This window comes from Crocodylus porosus, unplaced genomic scaffold (genome assembly GCF_001723895.1).
Source record: "Crocodylus porosus isolate Cpor-Errol unplaced genomic scaffold, CroPor_comp1, whole genome shotgun sequence".
Taxonomy (NCBI): domain Eukaryota; kingdom Metazoa; phylum Chordata; order Crocodylia; family Crocodylidae; genus Crocodylus; species Crocodylus porosus.
Window position 1 is genome coordinate 51,449,646 of NW_017728947.1, and position 20,549 is coordinate 51,470,194.

The 20,549-nt window shown below is 39.0% G+C and overlaps 1 protein-coding gene across 3 annotated transcripts in view; it reads left to right on the forward strand.

Moving 5' to 3' along the window:
* RBM25 (RNA binding motif protein 25) overlaps window positions 1-20,549 on the forward strand; it is a 46,272-nt gene that overhangs the window by 18,343 nt on the left and 7,380 nt on the right. For 2 of the 3 annotated variants that reach the window (XM_019551500.1, XM_019551501.1), the window contains exons 4-15: window positions 2,174-2,344; window positions 2,708-2,765; window positions 4,693-4,853; window positions 7,815-7,997; window positions 10,211-10,264; window positions 10,512-10,595; window positions 14,101-14,387; window positions 16,335-16,557; window positions 16,912-17,001; window positions 18,763-18,836; window positions 19,122-19,272; window positions 19,707-20,031. In XM_019551500.1, the coding sequence (XP_019407045.1) occupies window positions 2,174-2,344; window positions 2,708-2,765; window positions 4,693-4,853; window positions 7,815-7,997; window positions 10,211-10,264; window positions 10,512-10,595; window positions 14,101-14,387; window positions 16,335-16,557; window positions 16,912-17,001; window positions 18,763-18,836; window positions 19,122-19,272; window positions 19,707-20,031 (1,861 nt within the window). The remainder of the gene's footprint in view (window positions 1-2,173; window positions 2,345-2,707; window positions 2,766-4,692; window positions 4,854-7,814; window positions 7,998-10,210; window positions 10,265-10,511; window positions 10,596-14,100; window positions 14,388-16,334; window positions 16,558-16,911; window positions 17,002-18,762; window positions 18,837-19,121; window positions 19,273-19,706; window positions 20,032-20,549) is intronic. The other variant, XM_019551502.1, reaches the window with a different exon arrangement.

Below are 20,549 nucleotides of genomic sequence, written 5' to 3' on the forward strand. Positions count from 1 at the left end.
TGCTGGGGTGGGTGTCAATGTCTGTGTGCATCTGTGTCTGCATGTGAGTGCCTGTACGTGTGGGTTTGGGGGCTGTTGTGGGGGAGTGAAGGGCATCAGGACAGCTGAGGAGGCTGTGGGGGGGCCTTGAATTTTTATTAAGGATTTTGGGTTTTTAATCAGAGAATTTCCCATTTTTAATCAGAGAAAACCAGGATCCCTGATGATGACATTGCTTAGAACAATAGGGCGTTTAAGTCCCCACCCAGGTGTGTGAAGCTAGTTATGCAGGCAGAGGGAACAGGTTTCCCCCTCCCTCTGCAATGTATCTTGCTCAGGTAACAACTCAGGGTTACCTGAAATCTGTGGGGCCAAGGGTGTCTGCCTTCTGCAGTGACCATGGTAACCAAACTGCAATTAGGCATCTGCCTGATTGCAGAGTTTGGGGAGAGACGGAGGTGGCACTCCGCCACAGGGGGTACCAGCCAGCTGATCAGTGCTCCCAGCCAATCCTAGGCTCCCCCTGCACATGCAGTAGGGTGCATTTGGGCCCCCAGTTTCCATCATGCCTCCTACCATGCATGTGTGGCATGGCAGGAGGTGCAGTTGGGTTCATGGATCCCATTGCACTTTTAATTGAAAGCCTGTCAGTGGCCTAATAGTTGATGTAAGGTTCTTTTAGTAGTTATTCTGTGTGCAGTGGGCTGACTTTTCCCATTTCTCTAATTTCCAAGAATAGGATGCTGTAGTGGCATCAAATTTCAGTAGTGCATTATCCAACATGATTACTAAGTTGACTGGAAGGGTGTGTATTGACAGGCTTCCGATAGGTGCTGTATAGTCCTCTGACTTTCCTGTGTGGAAGGGGGATTGATGTGAATAGAAGAGAACTTGTGAGAAAAAATTGATCTTAGTAGATTCATTAAGTCTACATGTAGATACTTATTAGCATGAAATTTGTTCAAAACGGAGGTTTACTGTAAGTATTAAAGGCATTTCCTGGCTGTGTCCCTATTTAATGGAACTACTATTTCTAAAGTTTTGCACATGTGAGAGAGAACTAAAGAGATTTCAGACTGTCTAGGGAAATAAATTGGTGCCAAATTCCAAACTGTAATAGCAGCCAGATTTTGGAATAAGTGTATTATTTGATATCCTGCAAGAAGAGTGAGTCTGCAGCTGACAGTCTAAAGAACTGAAAATTTTATGACGAAATTATAAGAAGAATATTAAGAAATTTTAAAACTTTAAAAAAAACACTGACAAACTGGAACAGGAAGACACATGAGTGTCTCTACCTATGAATATAACTTGAATATAATTTCTTCCCTCCATTGCCAGTTGTCTTGTTTAGGATATGCAGTGATAAAATGAAATGTTGGTTTCTGTGTGAGACCTATAGGGAACTCTATTTGGTGTTCTGAGTATTTCATTTTAGTCTGAATTAATATTTTGCTTGAATTTCTGTAACTGATTTGAAAATAAGAATGTCATTCTTTCATAAGCCAATCTCTTACATGCTATGTAAAATCTCAAAGCTGTACTGCCCAGCTTCTTAAGGCTGTCATGACTTGCCAGACTAAGCTCATAGTGAAATACACCGTGTATTTCCAACTGTTCTTTATTTTAAAGATCCAAAGCTTTCTCTACTGCAGGGGTGCTCAACCCCCAGCCCACAGGCCAAATCAGACCCATGGAACTATTTTGGGGATCCCCACAAGTTGGGAAATTTGGTGGCAGAGCAGCTATGGATGATCTGTATTGCTAGGTCCTGTCCTGCCCAAACCATTGCTGCACAGTGGGATCAGCCCACTCCCCACCTGTCTGGATCAGGCTAGGCTGCTCCCTTTCTCTTCATCCTGTCCCCTCTGCTGCCGGCAGCCCCCCCCCCCATCATGGTCAAGGCTGGGCTGCCCAGCCCCACCCTTCCCCACATGTCCAGATCAGGGCCAAGCTGCTCCTTGACTCCTCCAACCCCACCCCCATTCAGGGCTGGGTGCTCCCTTTGACAGCCATATCAGGGTTGAGTTATGCAGCCTGCTACTGCCAGATTCAACTCTTGCTGCACTGGCCCTGCATGCTGGATCCAGCCCATGAACAGACCTGGCAGTGCCCATCTGGCCTGCAGGGCAAAAAACTTGGATACCACTGTTTTAATGAGTTATAATATAGAACCCTTTTTTTTCCTCTATAGGTCTTGGTTCCTACCACGGTATCCATGGTTGGCAAGCACTTGGGAGCTAGAAAAGACCACCCTGGTTTAAAGGCTAAAGAAAATGATGAAAACAGCGGTCCCACTACCACTGTCTTTGTAGGCAACATTTCTGAAAAGGCATCAGACATGCTCATAAGACAGCTTCTAGCGGTGAGTACGGTGGTTTGCTTGTAATGTAGATGGGCTGGCATTGAATATAAATATTCTATCCCTTACTCTTGAGTATTTACCAGGGCTAATTACAAACTGAAGTTAGGCACTGTTGTAGGACATTAACGTTTTCATTGAACTTGTATTCAAAGTCAGTAAACAACTTCACAAGAATAAGCTTTTTTTGCTTTTTCAGCTAGTAGCATAAATTGTGAACACAGACTTTTTTTTCCTGAAATGTAACCTTTCTTTTAATACACAGAAATGGCTCTGTCACAAAAATGGCATGTTTTGCTTCTGTATTGCTTGAGCAAGCATTGACATTTATTTAGTGGTAACATTCCTTCCTTTTGTCTTTTAAAGAAATGTGGCTTGGTTTTGAGCTGGAAGAGAGTACAAGGGGCATCTGGAAAACTTCAAGGTAAAAGTTCTTGCTTTCTTGCACATGTGGTCTAGTTACTATTCAACCTTTTAAAATATGACTTACAAATTAATGCATCTCTGATAGTCTGCGTTTAAACCTGAGCCTTGCATAACTTTGACTTGTTAAAATCTTTCCTTAATACAGGTACAGTCAATGGGGTTTTTTTCAATTGTAGAAATCAAAGCAGAGACTAAAAATAAAGGCTAAAAAGGAAGAAGGCTCAAATATGAAGCTTCGTAGTTTAATCATAGAAATGTAAATCTGGAAAGGACCTCAAGAATATCTAGTCCAACCTCCCCTGCACTGCACCCTCAAGGAGAAGTGGGGCTTACCTTATGGTACACCTTCCAAAAGGTTGACCACCACTGACCTAGACTCTCTCTGACAGATATTTGCCTGACCTGTTCATAAAAACCTCCAAAAGGAGAGATGCCACTGCTACCACCTCCCTAAGCCTGTTCGTGTTTCACTACTATTATAGTTACATTTTTTTTAATATTTAATATAACTTTTTTCCTTCTCCTGAAAATGAAGCTGATGCTTTAGTGGGTTTTATTTTGTCTTTCCTTCAGTGGAAATGGAGAATTATTGAGCATTGTTCCCTTTACAGCAGGATTGTCCAACTTCTGAGTGGCTGGGGGCCACAAGCTGCATAGATTGCATGCACCCTGGGTGCATGCTGCATGGACCACTACAATGCATGACCCTCGCCTGTGCTAGACTACATGGGTCTGATGCTCCACACTTCCCAGGTCCCCTGAGCCCCCCTGGTCATAGGCTTCCTATAACAGCAGTCAGCAGAAGCTGGGAGAGGGAGAGGAAGCCTGAGGACTTCAGCAGTGGCAAGAGAGCCCAGAGGAAAGCAGTGTGCCAACAGGGCCACATTGTAACCCCTTGGAGGGGGCTACATGCTGTCAACAGGGTGCCAGATAAACAGCCCTGTTTTATGGGATCAGAATAGTTGTTCCTTCTATACCAAACAAGCCCCATTTGTTTTTTTGTTTTTTATTTATTTATTTATTTTTTTTTTTTTAGGGCACACTTTCTAAAGGTCTTATTTCTATTGCTCCCCTATGGATACTGTCCAGTTTTTCTACCACTTCCTTAGGTACCAAAGCTGGACACAGTAGTCCAGTTAAGGCCTAACTAGTGCTGAATAGAGTGGTAACACACCTCCCAAGTGTTTCATATGATGCTTGTGTTAAAGGCAGATTTAATTCCTGGATGCATTTTTGCAGTACTCTGTTGGTGATGCATGTAATTTGTGATCCTCTCTCACTTCCAGATGCTTTTCTACTGTACTGCTCTCTAGACAGCTATTCCCCATTTTGCATTTATGCATTTGATTTTTCCTTTCTAATTTCTAACTTGTTCTATCAGTGAAACAAGATTATTCTGAGCACTTCCTCCATAATGCTTGCAGCTGTTTTCAGGCTAGTAGTGACATCACATTTTATAAGTATAGGTTTTTTTATCGTAAGTCTTTTAATAAAACTAAACAGATATGGATCAAGGACACAACTTTATCTCGGTGATATTTCCTTAGTTTGCACATAATGTCATGCAGAACAGCCTAAAAAAACCATAATAATGTTAAAAAAAAAAATCAAAACAAAAAACCCTCCTCAAAACAAAAAAAGCAGCCTTACCACTTCCCCCTCTTCTCTGCTAGGCCTTTTATCTTATTAAAGAAGGACATTTCCTAACCACATGAAATGGGTGATTTATACAACAATGCAAAATAAATGTTTTCCCTTTGGTATATATCTTTTGAGACATTTAAAAATATGTTTCTGCATATCTTTTATTCTAATGATCCCTATATAAAAGTTGTGGGGGGGGGAGGGCATTAAATAAATTTGTAGGATCAATTTAACTGAATTTATTGCAATTTTTGCTTTTCATTTCAATTATCCACTGCCAGCCTTCGGATTCTGTGAGTACAAAGAACCAGAATCTACTCTACGAGCACTGAGACTGCTCCATGACCTTCAGATTGGAGAGAAGAAGCTGCTAGTTAAAGTTGATGCAAAGACAAAGGCTCAGCTAGATGAATGGAAAGCTAAGAAAAAAGCCTCCAATGGGGTATGTATCTATGTGTGTAGCTGAAATTATGCTGCTGGGACAGACATTCGTTTGAGTTGTTAAATAGGGTAAGAAGCCAGCGCCCTTGATGTCTGTTCTTGTTTCTACTCTTGCTTATTATTTCATGAATTTGGCTAGGGCTTGGTTCCAAAGTCCTATTTGAAAATCAGTGAGACTTGATTCATTAAATACTTTTGAGAACTCGACTACGTTTAATCAGCACAACCATCTGCATGGACACAGTTATAACTCTTTAAGACCTCTTATTGGTTTAGCTTGCATGGATTTATTTACAGGGTACAGGATTAATTGATTTGAATTGATTTAACTACATTTGCAAGTTTCAGTACCCAAAATTTATCCCAATTTAAGTCCTTTAAATTTTATACTTGTGTAGCTGTGTATAGCCCAAGTCTGAATCTCTGGGTTTATATCCATTTTAAAGATGAGTACTACATACAGTACTGTTACCATATGGTTCTGAGGCTTAATTTTGTTTAGATATTTTTGTTAAGTTATAGAAACAACTAACTTCATTGGGCAACTGAGGTGCCTAAATCAACTTTCACTCATTCCCTCCTCCACACCCTCCAAAACCTGATGCAAGGCAGAAAATTAAATTTTGTATGCATTTTTTGCCTATCATTTATTTCTTGCCCAGATGCATTTACTGTGTTGGGTAGCTCTCTCTCTCTTTCTCCTTGCTTCAGAAAACACTTAGCATAGGTTAAACCTTCATCACTGTCCATGCATTTATCTTGACCTTTCTAGTTCTGTTGTTTTAATTTTCTAGATCAGAGTAACTAGACCACTCTGAACTATTTCATATGCAGGAAATTTTGGGTCAGATTCATCCCTGTTGTAATTCATGAGTAGCTGAAGTTACCTCCAAACTGAGCAGCATGCTTTTCCCTTTGTTTTCCATTTTAGAATGAGTATTGCTGCTTGTTCACCATTCATATAAAACAGATTAATTTATATGAAGTTTGGATGTTTTCTTTAAATGTCTTTGCAAAGACATGTACACAAAAGGCATTCAGTTCCTTAGGCAGTTGCTACAGTTTTAGATGGCCAAAAGAGAGCCAGTTCTTTTCACTCCCACATTTTATAGTTAATGAACACGCAATAATTGATAAAGTCTTATGATTGACACTTCAAGTTGCTTGCAAAAATATTAGAACGTAGTGGGAATTTTTTTTGTATTCTTTAATAAAAAGAGAGATATACTGATCACTTTACAGCTTGAAGAAATTGAAGCTGTCCTGTAGATGGGGTCAAAAATAATTGCTTTGGAAAACGTAGTATTAATTATGTGAAACCTACATGGAGCTACTCGCCTAGTTGTAAAGCTAGGTTGAGAGAAGTTTGATTTGATTATCCATTCTATTCTAGGCGTTCTTTTATCCCTTCTTAGGAACAGCTGTACCTTCCTAGGCTTTCCTGCTAGGATTGCTAATAGTCTTAAAACTGCAATGAAGCTATAGAACATGATTAATCCAGGTTTAATTTCTGTAAACTCTTAGGGGTTCTTTATGTAGCACCACAGAGATGGTTGATTGTGATAGTGTGAGAAGACTTTTACCCCCATCTTGTGTAGTTGAAAATACCATTTACTCAATGTAGTTTTGTAGCTGGCATCTTTCTACTCATAAAGATTAGCCCTCAGTATATTATGGGCAGTACCCAGAGATCTTGTAACTCCTGCATCTGTATTCTTCAGCAATTTACAAGTTTTCTCAGGAAAAAGTACTAACAGGAGCAATAGCAAGTAAACTAAAGAAGTATCAAAGTGTCTGAAGGTCCTTTAGTTAATCTTCTCATGCCTTCAGTGGCATTTTGGTGCTACTCAAATAAAAAGGTTGCCGTCAGAATTTGCAACCCTTTGATTTTCTCTTTCTGAATAAAGAAATCAAATGAGTATAGTGAATCTGAGCATGAGAGAAACCAAGCAGCAACTTCAATCTAATTAGCTCGTCTCCCTGGTCACCTCTTCTCCCTGGTCATCTTCAACTCCACTCCCTATCATTGCCTTCTAGCTCTTTTCAGCCTATTCCTCCTTGTCCTGGCAGCCTCTTCAGCTCCAACTGAACTTTCCCTTACCCCTCATTCTTAGCTGCTGTTCCATCTGACCCTTCCCTCCCCCTCACTCCACCCACCACCTATCGCTTGACGGAACATCAGCCAGATTCTCAGGTGAGAGTCCATTCTCTTTTCTTATAAAATAATGGGAGGGAGGGGTTAATAAATGGCTGGTTTTGTTTCATATTCGAAGCTTTGTAGTATCGCTTTGTATAGCATTTACTGCAAAAATATTGTTTTTCTATGTTTTCTCTTTTGTGTGTCTTTCCCCTCCATGGTGGGGCTGGGAATAGGTGGAGTGAGATTACCTGATCAATAGTAATATAGAAAAAATTAGATGCTTGAGATATTATCTTTGGAAGTGTTGCTTAATGTAGTTCTGCCTCCATAGAGCATTCCTTTAAAGTTGAATAGAAAGGGTGAACATCAGTTATCGCCTCGTACTCTGGAGGGCTTCCAAAAATAGAGTTTAAAAGTAGACAAGTGAAGTTATTTAGAGTTTTTGAGTGGAAAGGAGAAATGTTATTTGATCAGCATTAGCATTGTAATTGTTCATATTCCATTGGCTTCCTGTCTTTTCTTCCTTCCTGACCTTGATCTATCTGTCCTCCTATCTTACCGCACAATCCTACTGTTATAGCCTATAACCATTCTGCTTGTAAAACCCTGGAGTATCATCATATATCCACCCCGGCACTGCCTGTGTAAGGAGATCTGAGCAAGGGGTATAATTGCAGACTGCTCCTAGATTCTGGAAAATCTAGTAACGGTTGCTAACAAGGATTATTGAAAATTACCATTTAGGATAAATTTCTTGTTCTTACTCGAGTGGGATTTCACTTGGCAATTTGCTGATTTTTCTAAATCTGTCATTTTCACCAGAACTCCAGACCAGAATCCACAAATGAGGATGAGGAAGCACTGGATGAGGAAACAAAGAGAAGAGATCAGATAATTAAGGGGGCCATTGAAGTGTTAATACGAGAATATTCCAGCGAGCTCAATGCCCCTTCCCAGGAATCTGACTCTCACCCCAGGAAGAAGAAAAAGGAAAAGAAGGAGGACGTATGTGTTTTGATTTTGGACAAAACAGATTTTTCTTCAACTCACCTTTATATAATGGCCAAACCCTGTGCAAATACCTTAACCCTAACCTTCTGATGAGAAAACAAATCAACAAGCATTGATGACAGCAGCAGTTTCAAGTATTTAATTGAAATCTAGTCAGTCTTAGGTGCTATCCCCTCTTGATGGCTTCTAGGTCTAAGCACCTAGACTTCTTGGAACCACAGGTTTGAATCTTGACAGGTTTGACTCGGCCTTTCTTTTTTTCTGAGGTAGATGAACTGCACTGAATTCAATATGTGTGTATAGGTTTTCCAGATGAGATCTTTAAAAATCAAGTTCCTACCTATTCTATGCTGACATTTAGAAATCCCAGCACATTTTTGTCAAAGCAGTGGTTTGCTCTGATGTCCTTTGCCAAAATTCCTCTTCTCCCCACTATTTTATAACATGTTACGAGCCAGCTGGTTGCTCCTACTTTCCACCTGAAGAGTGGATGCATTCAGTGGTGGTATACATGCATATTTTGGAAGGGTTTGGGGATATATCAGGAAGGAATGGTGTGTTTATGATCTTACTTTTTATTATAAAATTGCTGTTATAAAAATGTTCTAGTTTGGCTGTGTTTGACCAAATGGCTTTCCAACAATTTATGACTTAGGGGTGGAAAAACCCCCCAGACATTTGGCAGAAATGTTCTGGCATAAACCTGTTTCTATGGATGACTTTGTTAATGGATTAAAGTAAGCTGGAGAAGAGGGAACATCAACAATTGACAATGAGCAAACAAAAATTTGGTGTTTGCAATAGAGTCTGTAATCATGCAAGAATGGGCTCTGATACCTGCCCAATTCCTACATACTCTTCAAGAAATTGGAGACTAGTTTAACTTGGATTTTTACCCATTTCTTAAATCTCTTGCATAATCCTATTTCCATGCAGTCTTGCAACCTCAGCTGCTAATGAGGTATAAGAGCAGTGCAGGAAGCAAAACATCTCCCTTGGGAGTGAGTTTGTTATCCCTACTGCATTGTTAGCCTCAGCTGATCCAAGGAGTAAGAGTCCTGAGTTGAGAATTCAATTTACCTTTCTTTGGGACAAGATTCCTTGGATAAGAATTTAAGAACGAAGTCATTGTCTTATACTATGGGCTGTATTTTATGCAAATACTATGAAATTTGTACCGTGCTGTGGCTTCTTATGGCCACAGATAACAACAGGTAGTTATAATATTTGTAAGAGTTCTTGCCAGCTCACCACGGTCTTGCAAGAACTGAGCACTAAGTACACTTCTGGGGGTTCTGCTAGCTCTGCATGATCTAGAGGCAGACCAGTCTGAGCTAGCAAAGTAGATGAATATGCTGTACCAAATACAGCAACTGTTGGTTTGAACTTGCACGCCTAACTTCCTTTCCCTGATGGGTACAGAAGGAAATAAGAATCGGGGTGGTACTATCTCTGGTGTGCAGGGGGGGATTGAGATGATTCTAGCATATTTCTCCCTTGACTTTTTGTGGAGTGGGAGAGAACTACTGTTGGGTGGAGGGAGGGAGGTGTGGGGAGGAGGAAGGTGGGAACAGACACCATGTAAAAAAGAAATCTGCGAGTTACGGGGCTTCTGTCCCCTGAAGGGGTTGGGGGTGGGTGAAAATTCTGCTGATGTTAGCAGCTGAGTCTCTTTCAGTTTCTTTGGGTGAAGGCATGACTGATGTGGGGGAGATGAGGGTTTGTGGGTGGAATGGAGAATGAGTGAAATCTGTTTTGGGGTTTTTTTTTCAGTTTCAAACATGGGGGAACCTCGCTAATTCGCATTAAGTACTAGGAGACCCATGGTGCAGATTACCAAATTTTGCGAATTAGCGAGTAAACAAAGGCGAGACTTATGCACCACATATATTCTGGTCGCTTATTTTGACAAGTGTAGTTTAGTCTAATTTATGACACTATCATAGTGCACTAATAAACGTCCTGTAGTGTGCTTTGTAATTCAGTGAAGTCTTACCAATGAGACCTCACTACAGCATCTATTATATCTTTGAAAAATAGATCAGTGAAGGGAGAATTAGCGAGGTTCTTCTGTAATTTTGTTGAGTCAAAGAAATAAGATCACAGCAATACAATATTGCTTATAGTACAAACATACAAAACATTGTTTTTCAGAGTAGTGTGCAATCTATTTTTAAAAAAAAAAATCTCCGTGGATTTTTCCGCAGATTTTCCGCAGATTTCCAGTGGCCCCACTGATACCTTATCCACTCATCACCAAGGTTCGTTTACATTGTAGGCTTTGACAATGACTATGTTTACTGCTAGTTACCAGATTTGTGACTCTTGTCCATCTGATTTTTTTTTTCACTCATTAACATCAGACTGTCAGGTTTGGTACTGCAGAAGGGCTTTATTTATCTCTTACAAGACTGGTACAAAACTTCTAACCTTGAACTTTTCTCTTGTTCTTTTGTATCTGTACAAATGGCTCTTAATGCTTTTCCTCCTGTCCCCCTTGTCTTTTAGGAGGATATAAATGCTATAGAAATGGAGGAAGACAAAAGAGACCTGATATCAAGAGAGATCAGTAAATTCAGAGATACACACAAGGTAGTATTCTTGTTTTTGCACTTGATACAAAATTAGGCTTTTACTGAATCCAAAAAGAACACTTTTATAAAATTTACCAATACATAACAATATCACTTGAAATGCTGTTTATAATAGGTTTAATATACATGTAGCACTTTAAAAGTCAGCAAAAGACAAATACCACGTTAAAGTGGCCCTTGGCATTTTGTTCTAAGACATTTAATTGTTACTGATTGCTTTGCAGTCTTCTCACTTTAACATGAATAAAGACAACTCAAGTGTCTACACATACAATGAGTGAGATATTTATAACTAAAGTCTAAACGGGGCTGCAGTGTAAGGCATACACTTGAGTGTGTTTCTGTAGGCAGTTGTTTAGTATAATCCAAGGAAACGTTTTAAGGAAAGCTGAAATTTAATTTAAATTTAAGACTTTTTATTTTAATAGTTCTTAGTTAAGAGTGGGGGAAAATTTTAAAACTAGGTCAGTGGTTACCAGACTTACCAAAATTTAGATGCATGGAAGAACTGTAAATTCCCATAAAGCTAATCTATTCATTGACCCCCACCATTATGATAGAGATCATATGGTGACTAATGCAAGATGAAACTCACAGCTTGGAAAGTAACATGGAATAGGATGTAAGTATGAGCTTCTGTTTTTTATTATATTTATGGATGCCCCCTCAGAAAAATATGCAAAGGGGTAACTGGCTTGGAAACATTTGTGCCCAGCAAATCCCACCTCAGAGTTCCCACCTATAGAAGTTCTTGTTAATGTTCAGTGCATCTGTGAATGTTTCTGGTTTTGGAAGGTGATACTTTATGGACAGCGAAATGCAAACTATGCATGTAATGTATTTATTTTAATGTTTAGCTTATAAGATTGTATTAAGTTTCCTATCAAGTCTGGAATGGTGCCTGGCCCAGCAAAATGTTAGCAAGTGTTCAGTTTTTGAGCACGCTGTTTTTCCTAAATATCCCAGATGGACATCGATGAAAAGGTTGATGATCTAACAAGGTGAAGTGTTCCCTTGTACCTTTGTCGGGTGGTACTGTGTTTGCATAAAGCTTTATCAGCATAAGGCAAAGCAATTATACATTACTGGAAATGCCAATATTGCATTTTTCTCTCTATTCAATTTGGGAATGAATACCCAAGGAAAAGAACTCCAGAAGAAATCTAGTAAAGATCAGCAGTTGAACGTGGAACTGGTCAATGGTGAAAAATAATGGAGTTGTGTTGAATTCCAAGCCCCATCAAGTCACTGGTATAGAATACAAAAAAAATGTGGTTTTAAAAAAAGAAAAAGAAATGCTTCATTGTTTCAGAAGCTGTCAGGCATTTTACTGCCTTTGATTTATTTCATTGGGGGGATATTTTGGATTTCTTAAGTTTCAAAATCAACTTAACTGATTATAATTAAAATGGCCATTTTGTCTATTGGGTGGAATGGTTAAAGGGGCTGTTGAATCTGTAGCAGTTGGCTAGTGAGCACAGTGAACCTTTGCATGTTTTTTGGTATGAGTTTATAAAACAATAATCACAGACTGTCAGGGTACCAGCCTTGCAGGGGGCGTCCATTTACAGCACGGACGAGTCTGAAGAGAGCACAAGGTAAAATTTTATGATTCTTCTACCTGTCCTTTTCTGTTCATTACTTCAGTATATCTGATACCGTTCCCATCCCATTACCCTTTCAGTCCCTCTTGTTTATATTAGGAGCAGTGATTACATAAGTGTTTTATTATTAAAAAGGATAGGCCAGCCCATTCTCTTGTTGGATTTTTAAAGAACCAAATTTATAAAATGGATCTTAAAAGACCAAAACTTATTTTTTTAAATTGAGACAAAATTTTTGGTGTGAACAAAGTGTTTGAGAGAAAATCCCAGGCACTCAGCCAAAACAAAGAAATTTCTATTGGACCATCTAAAATAATCTGTAAGTATCAATTATTTTGGTATATACACTTTTCTTTAAAAGTTTATGAAATTGAGAGGTAAGTTTTTTATTTTTTTAAGTCGATGTAGCATAGTCTAACATCTGACCTAATTCAAGCTTAAATTGCATTTTAAGATTCTGCTAGAATAATTGCATTTAGAAAACTAGGTTTTCAGCCCTGTATTCATTAGAATTTAAGTTTTGTTCTTCATGTCAATTTTGTACCATCTTTGAATCCCCCTCTTTCTTTTGTGACTTCAGTGTATCCACCACCAGCTTGCCTGTATTTTACTATCGGTGCAGGGTGGTTTGATGGTTGGATATATTGATCACTTGAGTTAGCCTTATTTCTGTAATCCTTTGTCGGTTCTCTGGTCCATGGGTCCGTGACAGAAGAATGTTCACCAGGTAAGATTGCTTTTTAAAGTTGTCTTAAATGCTTTGTTTAAAGAAAGAAAGAGAGAAAATGCACATTTTATTGTTCCAGTTTTTAATTTCATTTCAGTGGTGGTAAATGTGAAAGGGGATAGACCTGTTTTTTCTGCTCAGCATATGTTAAAATCATGTGGTGTTCTGGCATCCGTCAGGCTGACAAACTTGGTCTGTCTTTGTTGTTTGGTATATTTGTGAACCGTGTACTTGCTCTTCCTCCCAGAAACATAGCTTATAGGCAAGGTTAATCCAGTGTTGGCGGTCCATGTCCTAGCACAACATCTGTAAGTTAACACACAACAATTGCTTCCAAGGATGGATTTGTCTATCATTCTATTGATGTATTTTCTATTGTCTAATAGGACTTCTGGTCATAGGCATTGTTTTTGTTTTTAAATGAAAAAAATTGCCATTTATATTCAATTTTAATAAAACTGTAGATAACCCTTTAGTTTCTATGTTTCAAATGAGTGATTTCCAACCTTTTTTAAATCTTTCCATCTTGCAGTGGTGGAAAGCTAAGGATTCCATTCTGCAGAGTCCAGTTCTTACCAGTGAATATTTTAGAGAACTTTTAGGGAGGGCAAAAATGGGGGAGGGGTGCATCTGCTCAGTTTAAACCCCCACCCCCCCGCACCACAGTGTAAGTTGATGAAAACTTTGGGTAAAGAAATTCAGATAGCATAGATTTGGTATGGCCAGACCATGGGGAAACCACCCACTGCCCCAGCTACTATTCAGTTGAATTACTTGTTTAGCTGAGCAGAATGAATTTTGTCAGCTAAAAGTTCATTTTGCTTGTGCCCAAGTGACTTATTGCACCTGTGGAGTCTGTGGCTCTTTTGTGAACCATAATTGGCAATATACTATGTATAGTGCAGCTCAGTTGTTTTACACCATACAAGGCCAGCCCTACCCTTCCAAGGTTGGAGATTGCTGGTCTGTGTAGATCTATGCTTTTTGCACGAAATCTAGTCTTGTGATTGCTGCATTTTGATTTCATACTTATGAGTTCAAAACAAACTATTTAATACTTTAAATCACTGGCGGTTTTGGCATGTCCATTACCAGCCTTGCGTGTTGCGCCGGGAATGTCACATTTCTATAACTATGGAATTAACTATAAAAGGTCTCTTGTTGGTTTTTAGAAACTGGAGGAGGAAAAAGGCAAAAAAGAGAAAGAGAGACAGGAAATTGAAAAGGAACGGAGAGAAAGAGAGAGGGAACGGGAGCGTGAACGAGAAAGGAGGGAGCGCGAAAGAGAGAGGGAACGGGAGCGTGAACGAGAAAAGGAGAAGGAACGGGAGCGTGAACGAGAGCGGGATAGGGATCGTGACCGGACTAAAGACAGAGATCGTGACCGTGACCGAGATCGAGAACGTGACAGAGACCGTGAACGGAGTTCAGATCGCAACAAGGATCGGAGTAGATCAAGGTAAGTGAGTTTAAGTTGCTGTAATGGAAGTTCATAAAAACAGAAATAGAAATGGTCCTTTCTGAGGCTGCTTCCAAATGTGCATGTTGTAGTTTGCTGTATTAAGTGTTTTTTCTAATGAAAATATAAGGAGTGCTAATGTAATGCTTTAAAAGAGGAATGTAAGATGGCAGATCCATTCTAGAAAAAAATATTTTGCATAAATCAAAGAGACATACAGCTTTCCTTCCCTTCCAAAACATGAAGCTGCCTTTCTTGGTCACAGTGGTGCTAATTGGCATTATGAACAGAAAACTATGAAGAGGCTAGTCGCTAAACACAGTGATGTAAAAATAGTATTCAAAATAACGGGCAGATGGGAAGAGGCAAAACTGACCTTTGGGGTGGGGGGTGAAGTATATGAATACTGGCACTTATTGTCAATGCCCTAACTTTAGGGACTTAAATCAGAAGATTTTGAGACCACAGTTTTGTGGACATTGACATATGGAGGTGTTATGGAGTATGTGAGTTCATATGTTCCTGGGGCAAATGAGTTGCTAAAATATTGTAAAAGCAAAAATGGGCATGTAAACTGAAGTCTGAGTTTCTCAAGTATGAAGCTTCGTTATTGGTTTGTTGTTTTGTTTTGTTTGTTTGTTTGTTTTTAAACCTAACTTTTCAGGCCAGCACACACAAAACAAATTATTCTTAGCTAAAGCATTCTCCTACTCTGTCACTTTGATTATGGAAAATGACCTCTTCAGATCATGCAAAACTATTCTCTGTCTTACTGTTGTCTTTCTCCACATCCTTCTCAAAAGCAGAAGAGAATCCTAGTAAACCCAGGTGGTAAAACTAAAAGTGACCTTGGGGAACAGAGGAAAAATTTGAGGATTATTTATTCATAACCAATTCTACTATAACCTCTATATACAAATTAAAGATAACATTAGGCATATCCCATACAACATGAGGTGTTTCTTCTCTCTCTCTTTCTAATATACCATGCAGCAGGGCAACATTCTCCATTTAAAAGGCTTCAGGGGAATGTTACAGCAAGACCTGCTTTTTTCAGCAACATCTCTTCCCTTCCCTACCTGGATTAATCTTATACCTCTGCTCCGAGTAGTCTGGAGAGCAAGGGATTTAGGGCTTGTCTACACACAGGAATAGCCCAGATCAGTAAATCATAAAATTGGCAAGAACCTTATGGGTCATTTAGATCAGTCCCTGCTATTGCAAGTAAGCACATTATAAAATCCCTTTCACAAACCGATCAGGTTTCCTCAAGTTATTTTTAGCCCTACTGCTCTTATTGGAACACTGTTGCACATCCTCGTTCCTTTGGTTAGAAATGTAATTTCCAGCCTAAATTTATTCATATCCATTGTTCTTTCACCACTATTGTCTTTGAGTTTACATAGTGCTTCTCCTTCCCCATTGTATACTCTTCTGACCTCTGATGCCAGTAACAACCCCTCACAGCTTTTTTAGTCTCCTCTTGTGAGGTAGGTGCTCCTTTATCCTATTCATGCTGGTAGGAAAGCTCTATTGCAGTTTAAATTCTCACCCAGCTTATCTCATGTTAACTTCTCTGAGATGCCTGTAAACAGCACAAACTCTTCAGAATTAAGTAAAAAATATTTTACATACCCTTTGTCTTAGCTATTAGGCATATATATGGAGCACTGGTAGTGACTTACGTTTGCAGGCTAGCAACTGCTGTGTATGCGTATATCCTAGTGTATCCTGTAACCCCTATTGTTCAAACTGATCACAGAGCTCTTTAAAATATAGGTGAATGTTTTTCTAAGTGATATTAATCAACATTTTAATGCATCTGTTGCTATAATAATGACCTTGTATAATACAAGAGGAATAGTCATTAGATGTTCAATTACATTCAGTGGTTGTTGGTATACAGGGGGGAAACTTCATATGCTTAAGGTTTTTGTCCTTACACAGAGAAAAAAGTAGAGACAGAGAACGGGAACGTGAGCGGGAACGGGAAAGAGAACGGGAGAGAGAAAGGGAGCGAGAACGAGAGCGTGAAAGAGAAAGGGAGAGAGAAAGGGAACGAGAACGAGAAAAGGACAAGAAAAGGGACCGAGAAGAAGATGAAGAAGATGCCTATGAACGCCGGAAGTTGGAGAGGAAACTTCGTGAGAAAGAAGCTGCTTATCAAGAGGTAACTTGGGGCAGATAGATGCTACTTAGATTTTTCAGACTACTTGGAAAGTTGCATAAGATGGGCTGCAGGGACTTCTGATTTCTCAGTGGATGTCTTGCTGGACAATAGCTGACTCTCCCTCCACCCTTGCCTTTCCTCTCCCAAGACTGTCTAACCCTTTGCCACTGGATGGCAGGATTTAAATACATACTACGCAAAGTAATTCACTCTGAAAGGGAATTTGGGGCTTCTTTGTTTTAAGGGCTTAAATTATAGGTGGCAAATTTGGATATATTTTAGTTATTTTAAGGTATCGTAGAATTTAGTTGAATTTGTTGTTTCTGGTATTGAGTGTGGTTTGTTTTGTTTCAGCGCCTTAAAAATTGGGAGATCAGAGAACGGAAGAAAAGTAGAGAATATGAAAAAGAAGCTGAGAGGGAAGAGGAAAGACGAAGGGAAATGGTGAGGGTTGATACTGCAATGACACTTTACATCTCTTTTTTTTTTTTTTTTGTTCCTTTGTCTGAATTGGGACCAGGGCAAGTTCTGTCCCTGTCCTTATGTAAAGGGCTACTGTGACGTGATATATTGTCCTGACTGTATAAATGCTCATATGGGGTTTGTTTGGGGGGGATTTTTATTGTATCCAATAACTTAAAAGTGTAACTAATGACCAGACTTGTGATAGAAGGCTTTTAGGAGTTCAAGTGCTAGTAAGAAACTGGAGAAATAAAGCTGCTTGCCTAGTTCTATCAAAGACGACAAAGAGAGGTAGGCAGCTGCAAAAATATTCTGTTTCTTTGATATAGAAACTGCAATGCTGTAGTATTGAATCCGTGATCTACATAGTTGTCAGGTTTTCAATGGAGCCTACTGTGTTCTTTATTGCATAGCATAATAGTGATGTTAAGTACATGCAGTGCAGTAGCTCTGTGTGGCCTAGTATGTTCAAGTTTCCATTCCTGTTAATTACACATCTGTGAAATGTAACTTTCCAAATGTTAACTGATCATCTCACACTGAAATGTTTCATCTCACCCTGAAAGAGGCAGGCTCCCATAATCTCAGTTTTTTGTTTCTAAAGCCTAATCATGATACTTTAAATGTCAGCATTAATTATTTTACTGTTGATTATTTGAGCAGAGGAGGATAGGGGGATGCAAGAGAAGTTTATGGGGAGGTTGCACTGGGAATTGCTACAGGGAAATACATGCAGAGAGAGAGAAGAACAGGGAAGGAAGAAACAAAGGTCATGAAATAACCATCATCCTTGAGAACTTTTTTTTTCTGCTGAGAGATCTGAAATATAACACACAAGCACTAAAAAATGCTAAGATTTGGTTACTACTGAAAAGCAGTATTTTCCCATAATCTGTGGCTAAACCTCCCATTGCCATTATTAGGGCTTTATTAGGTTTAGGGAGCACATAGCAGTAAATATACCCAGATACTGCCCAGAATTTAAAATTGGAATTTGATTCTCCAAAAAAAATTTGGTATCTTCATTCTTAGAAGTATTCCAGTGTTGAGTAAAGAAATGCTCGGGGTAGTGGGGCAAAATAATTTTGTACTTGTATGTTTTTTCTTAAAGCATAAGAAACTTAAAAGTAGCAGTACAGATTTTTTTTATTTTCATTTCTTTAAAAAAAATCTGTACTGCTACTTTTATTTTCATTTCAGTCGGTTTTATAAGCGGACAGTAAAAATAGCATTTTAATTTTTTGCATTCACTTAGGCATTGCTACAGTGCTTGAATTAATAATGTTGCACAGGAGTATTTGAATCCTACTGCGTTCTTTACAACTGTGCCTGTTGGAAGGAAAGCCTTGGTTGTACAAAATCAAACTCTTACTCGGTGGAACCGGCAATGCACTTTAAACTGACATTTAGGCTCCATAGTAACTACTTATGAAGAGTTCCATATTTGAAGAGCTCGCTTTTTAGTTTAGTCCTTTGAGACAAGAATACGGACCACTCAGAGCTTCAAAATATTTATGCCCCTTCTGGTAAACATTGAAATTCTGTTTTCCCACAAGTCAGAAATGGATAAAGAAAAATGAGTTAACCCAGTAATAAAAGGATATGGTTCTCTTCCAAAAGTTCTCCATTTACTGGGAAGGAGCTATTTGTGCTTAGTAGCTTGGATCAGAATGGAATAAATGTTAGGTGTATATTGTTTGAGAGGGGAGAGAATTTTTTATACTAAACTGGTCTCTTTTGCAGGCAAAAGAAGGCAAACGGTTAAAAGAATTTCTAGAAGATTATGATGATGATAGAGATGATCCAAAATATTACAGGTATGTTGAGTGTCCAGCCATTATCCAACTCCTTAATAGAATACAAATGTAAGCATTACTAGTACAAAAATGAAGTACAAGTATGCAGAAAACCTAGAAATTCAGATACCTGTTGCCATACAGGTCATTTATAAATATTTAGATTGTATCATGGATCCTTGAGTTCAAAACTTGAAAGAAAGGGGAAGCCACTCTTTCCTGCATGTTACATTAATTGCAGGCATTACTTGCAATGTATTTACATTTTCATTTGATTGTCTGTGTGCTTGTTTGCATCTTCTACAGGGGTAGTGCTCTTCAGAAGAGACTGCGAGATAGGGAAAAAGAAATGGAAGCAGATGAACGGGATCGGAAGAGAGAGAAGGAAGAGTTGGAGGAAATCAGACAGCGTCTTCTTGCAGAAGGGCATCCTGATCCAGATGCAGAACTTCAGAGGGTAACTTCAGAGCCTTCCTTTTGCCAGACAAGTAGCAATTAATATCCTTATAGTATTAGAGAGTGAAGTATTTGAGCATTGAGTATGTTGGAGACTTTGTATAACTGGTCTAGTAGTTAATACATGCTCTGTTCATCCAAATGTAGATCTAGAAAGCTTTTTTGGTTTCCAGTCATCTTGCGTAAGTATCACAAAATTGTTTATCTGGATTTTTAAAAATGAAAGTAGAGTTAAATGTTTTGGATAAACCAGGATTATATGAAGGTAGTAGTGGGGTTTGTGCATCTTTAGTCCTTAATAAAGGATTCTACAGGAGATGCTTCTTTGGGGGATGGAGAGGAGATTTAGTTAGGTGCTTTTGCAAGGTAGCCTTGAATAGCACAGCGTTTGTTTTCAGCAACTTTTACCTGAGTTAACTGGCTGTTTTATTGCAGATGGAACAAGAAGCTGAACGGCGCAGGCAGCCACAAATCAAACAGGAGCCAGAGTCTGAGGAGGAAGAGGAGGAAAAGCCAGAAAAAGAAGAAAAAAGGGAAGAACCAGAGGAAGAGGAGGAGGAGCCAGAGCAAAAGCCCTGCCTTAAACCAACCATGCGACCCATCAGTTCTGCTCCATCTGTTTCTTCAGCTAGTGGCAATGCAACTCCTAACACACCTGGTGATGAATCTCCCTGTGGCATTATTATCCCTCATGAAAACTCACCTGATCAGCAACAACCAGAGGAACATCGGCCTAAAATAGGACTTAGCCTCAAATTGGGCAAGTTAGAATTTCATTTTAATTTTTTTTTTTAGGGATGAAAGAGAAGAAATTAAGAAGTTGAGAAGCAGTTCTGTTTTCCTAATTACACTGTAACCTTAGGAACAACTAGAGCAAGTTAGCATATCGAGTGGCTAGTAACCATGGCAGTTCTTATTGATCTGCTGTTTTTGTTCAAAATCTGGAAGAAAACATAAGACTTGCTGTGCTAAGCAGTGGATTCTTAAAGAGTGCTCTGCCTTTGAGCTATGATAATGTTTTATGCTTAGATTCTGTATTGGACAATATCTAAAAATCTGATGCAAAGTCTGTTGAATCCTTTCAGTAGAAAGGATCCAATTGAATCCTGTCAGTAGACCTCAGATCAGTGTTGTGAGCACTGATTCACAATGTTCTTTTAAAGACCAACAGAGTAAAAAGTAGAGACTGACTAACTGTGCAGTGTGTCATGGTAAACTGATGAGGAATAGAACAGGAAGTCTGAGCTATGGAAATGGGAGCTGAATTGCTTGACAACA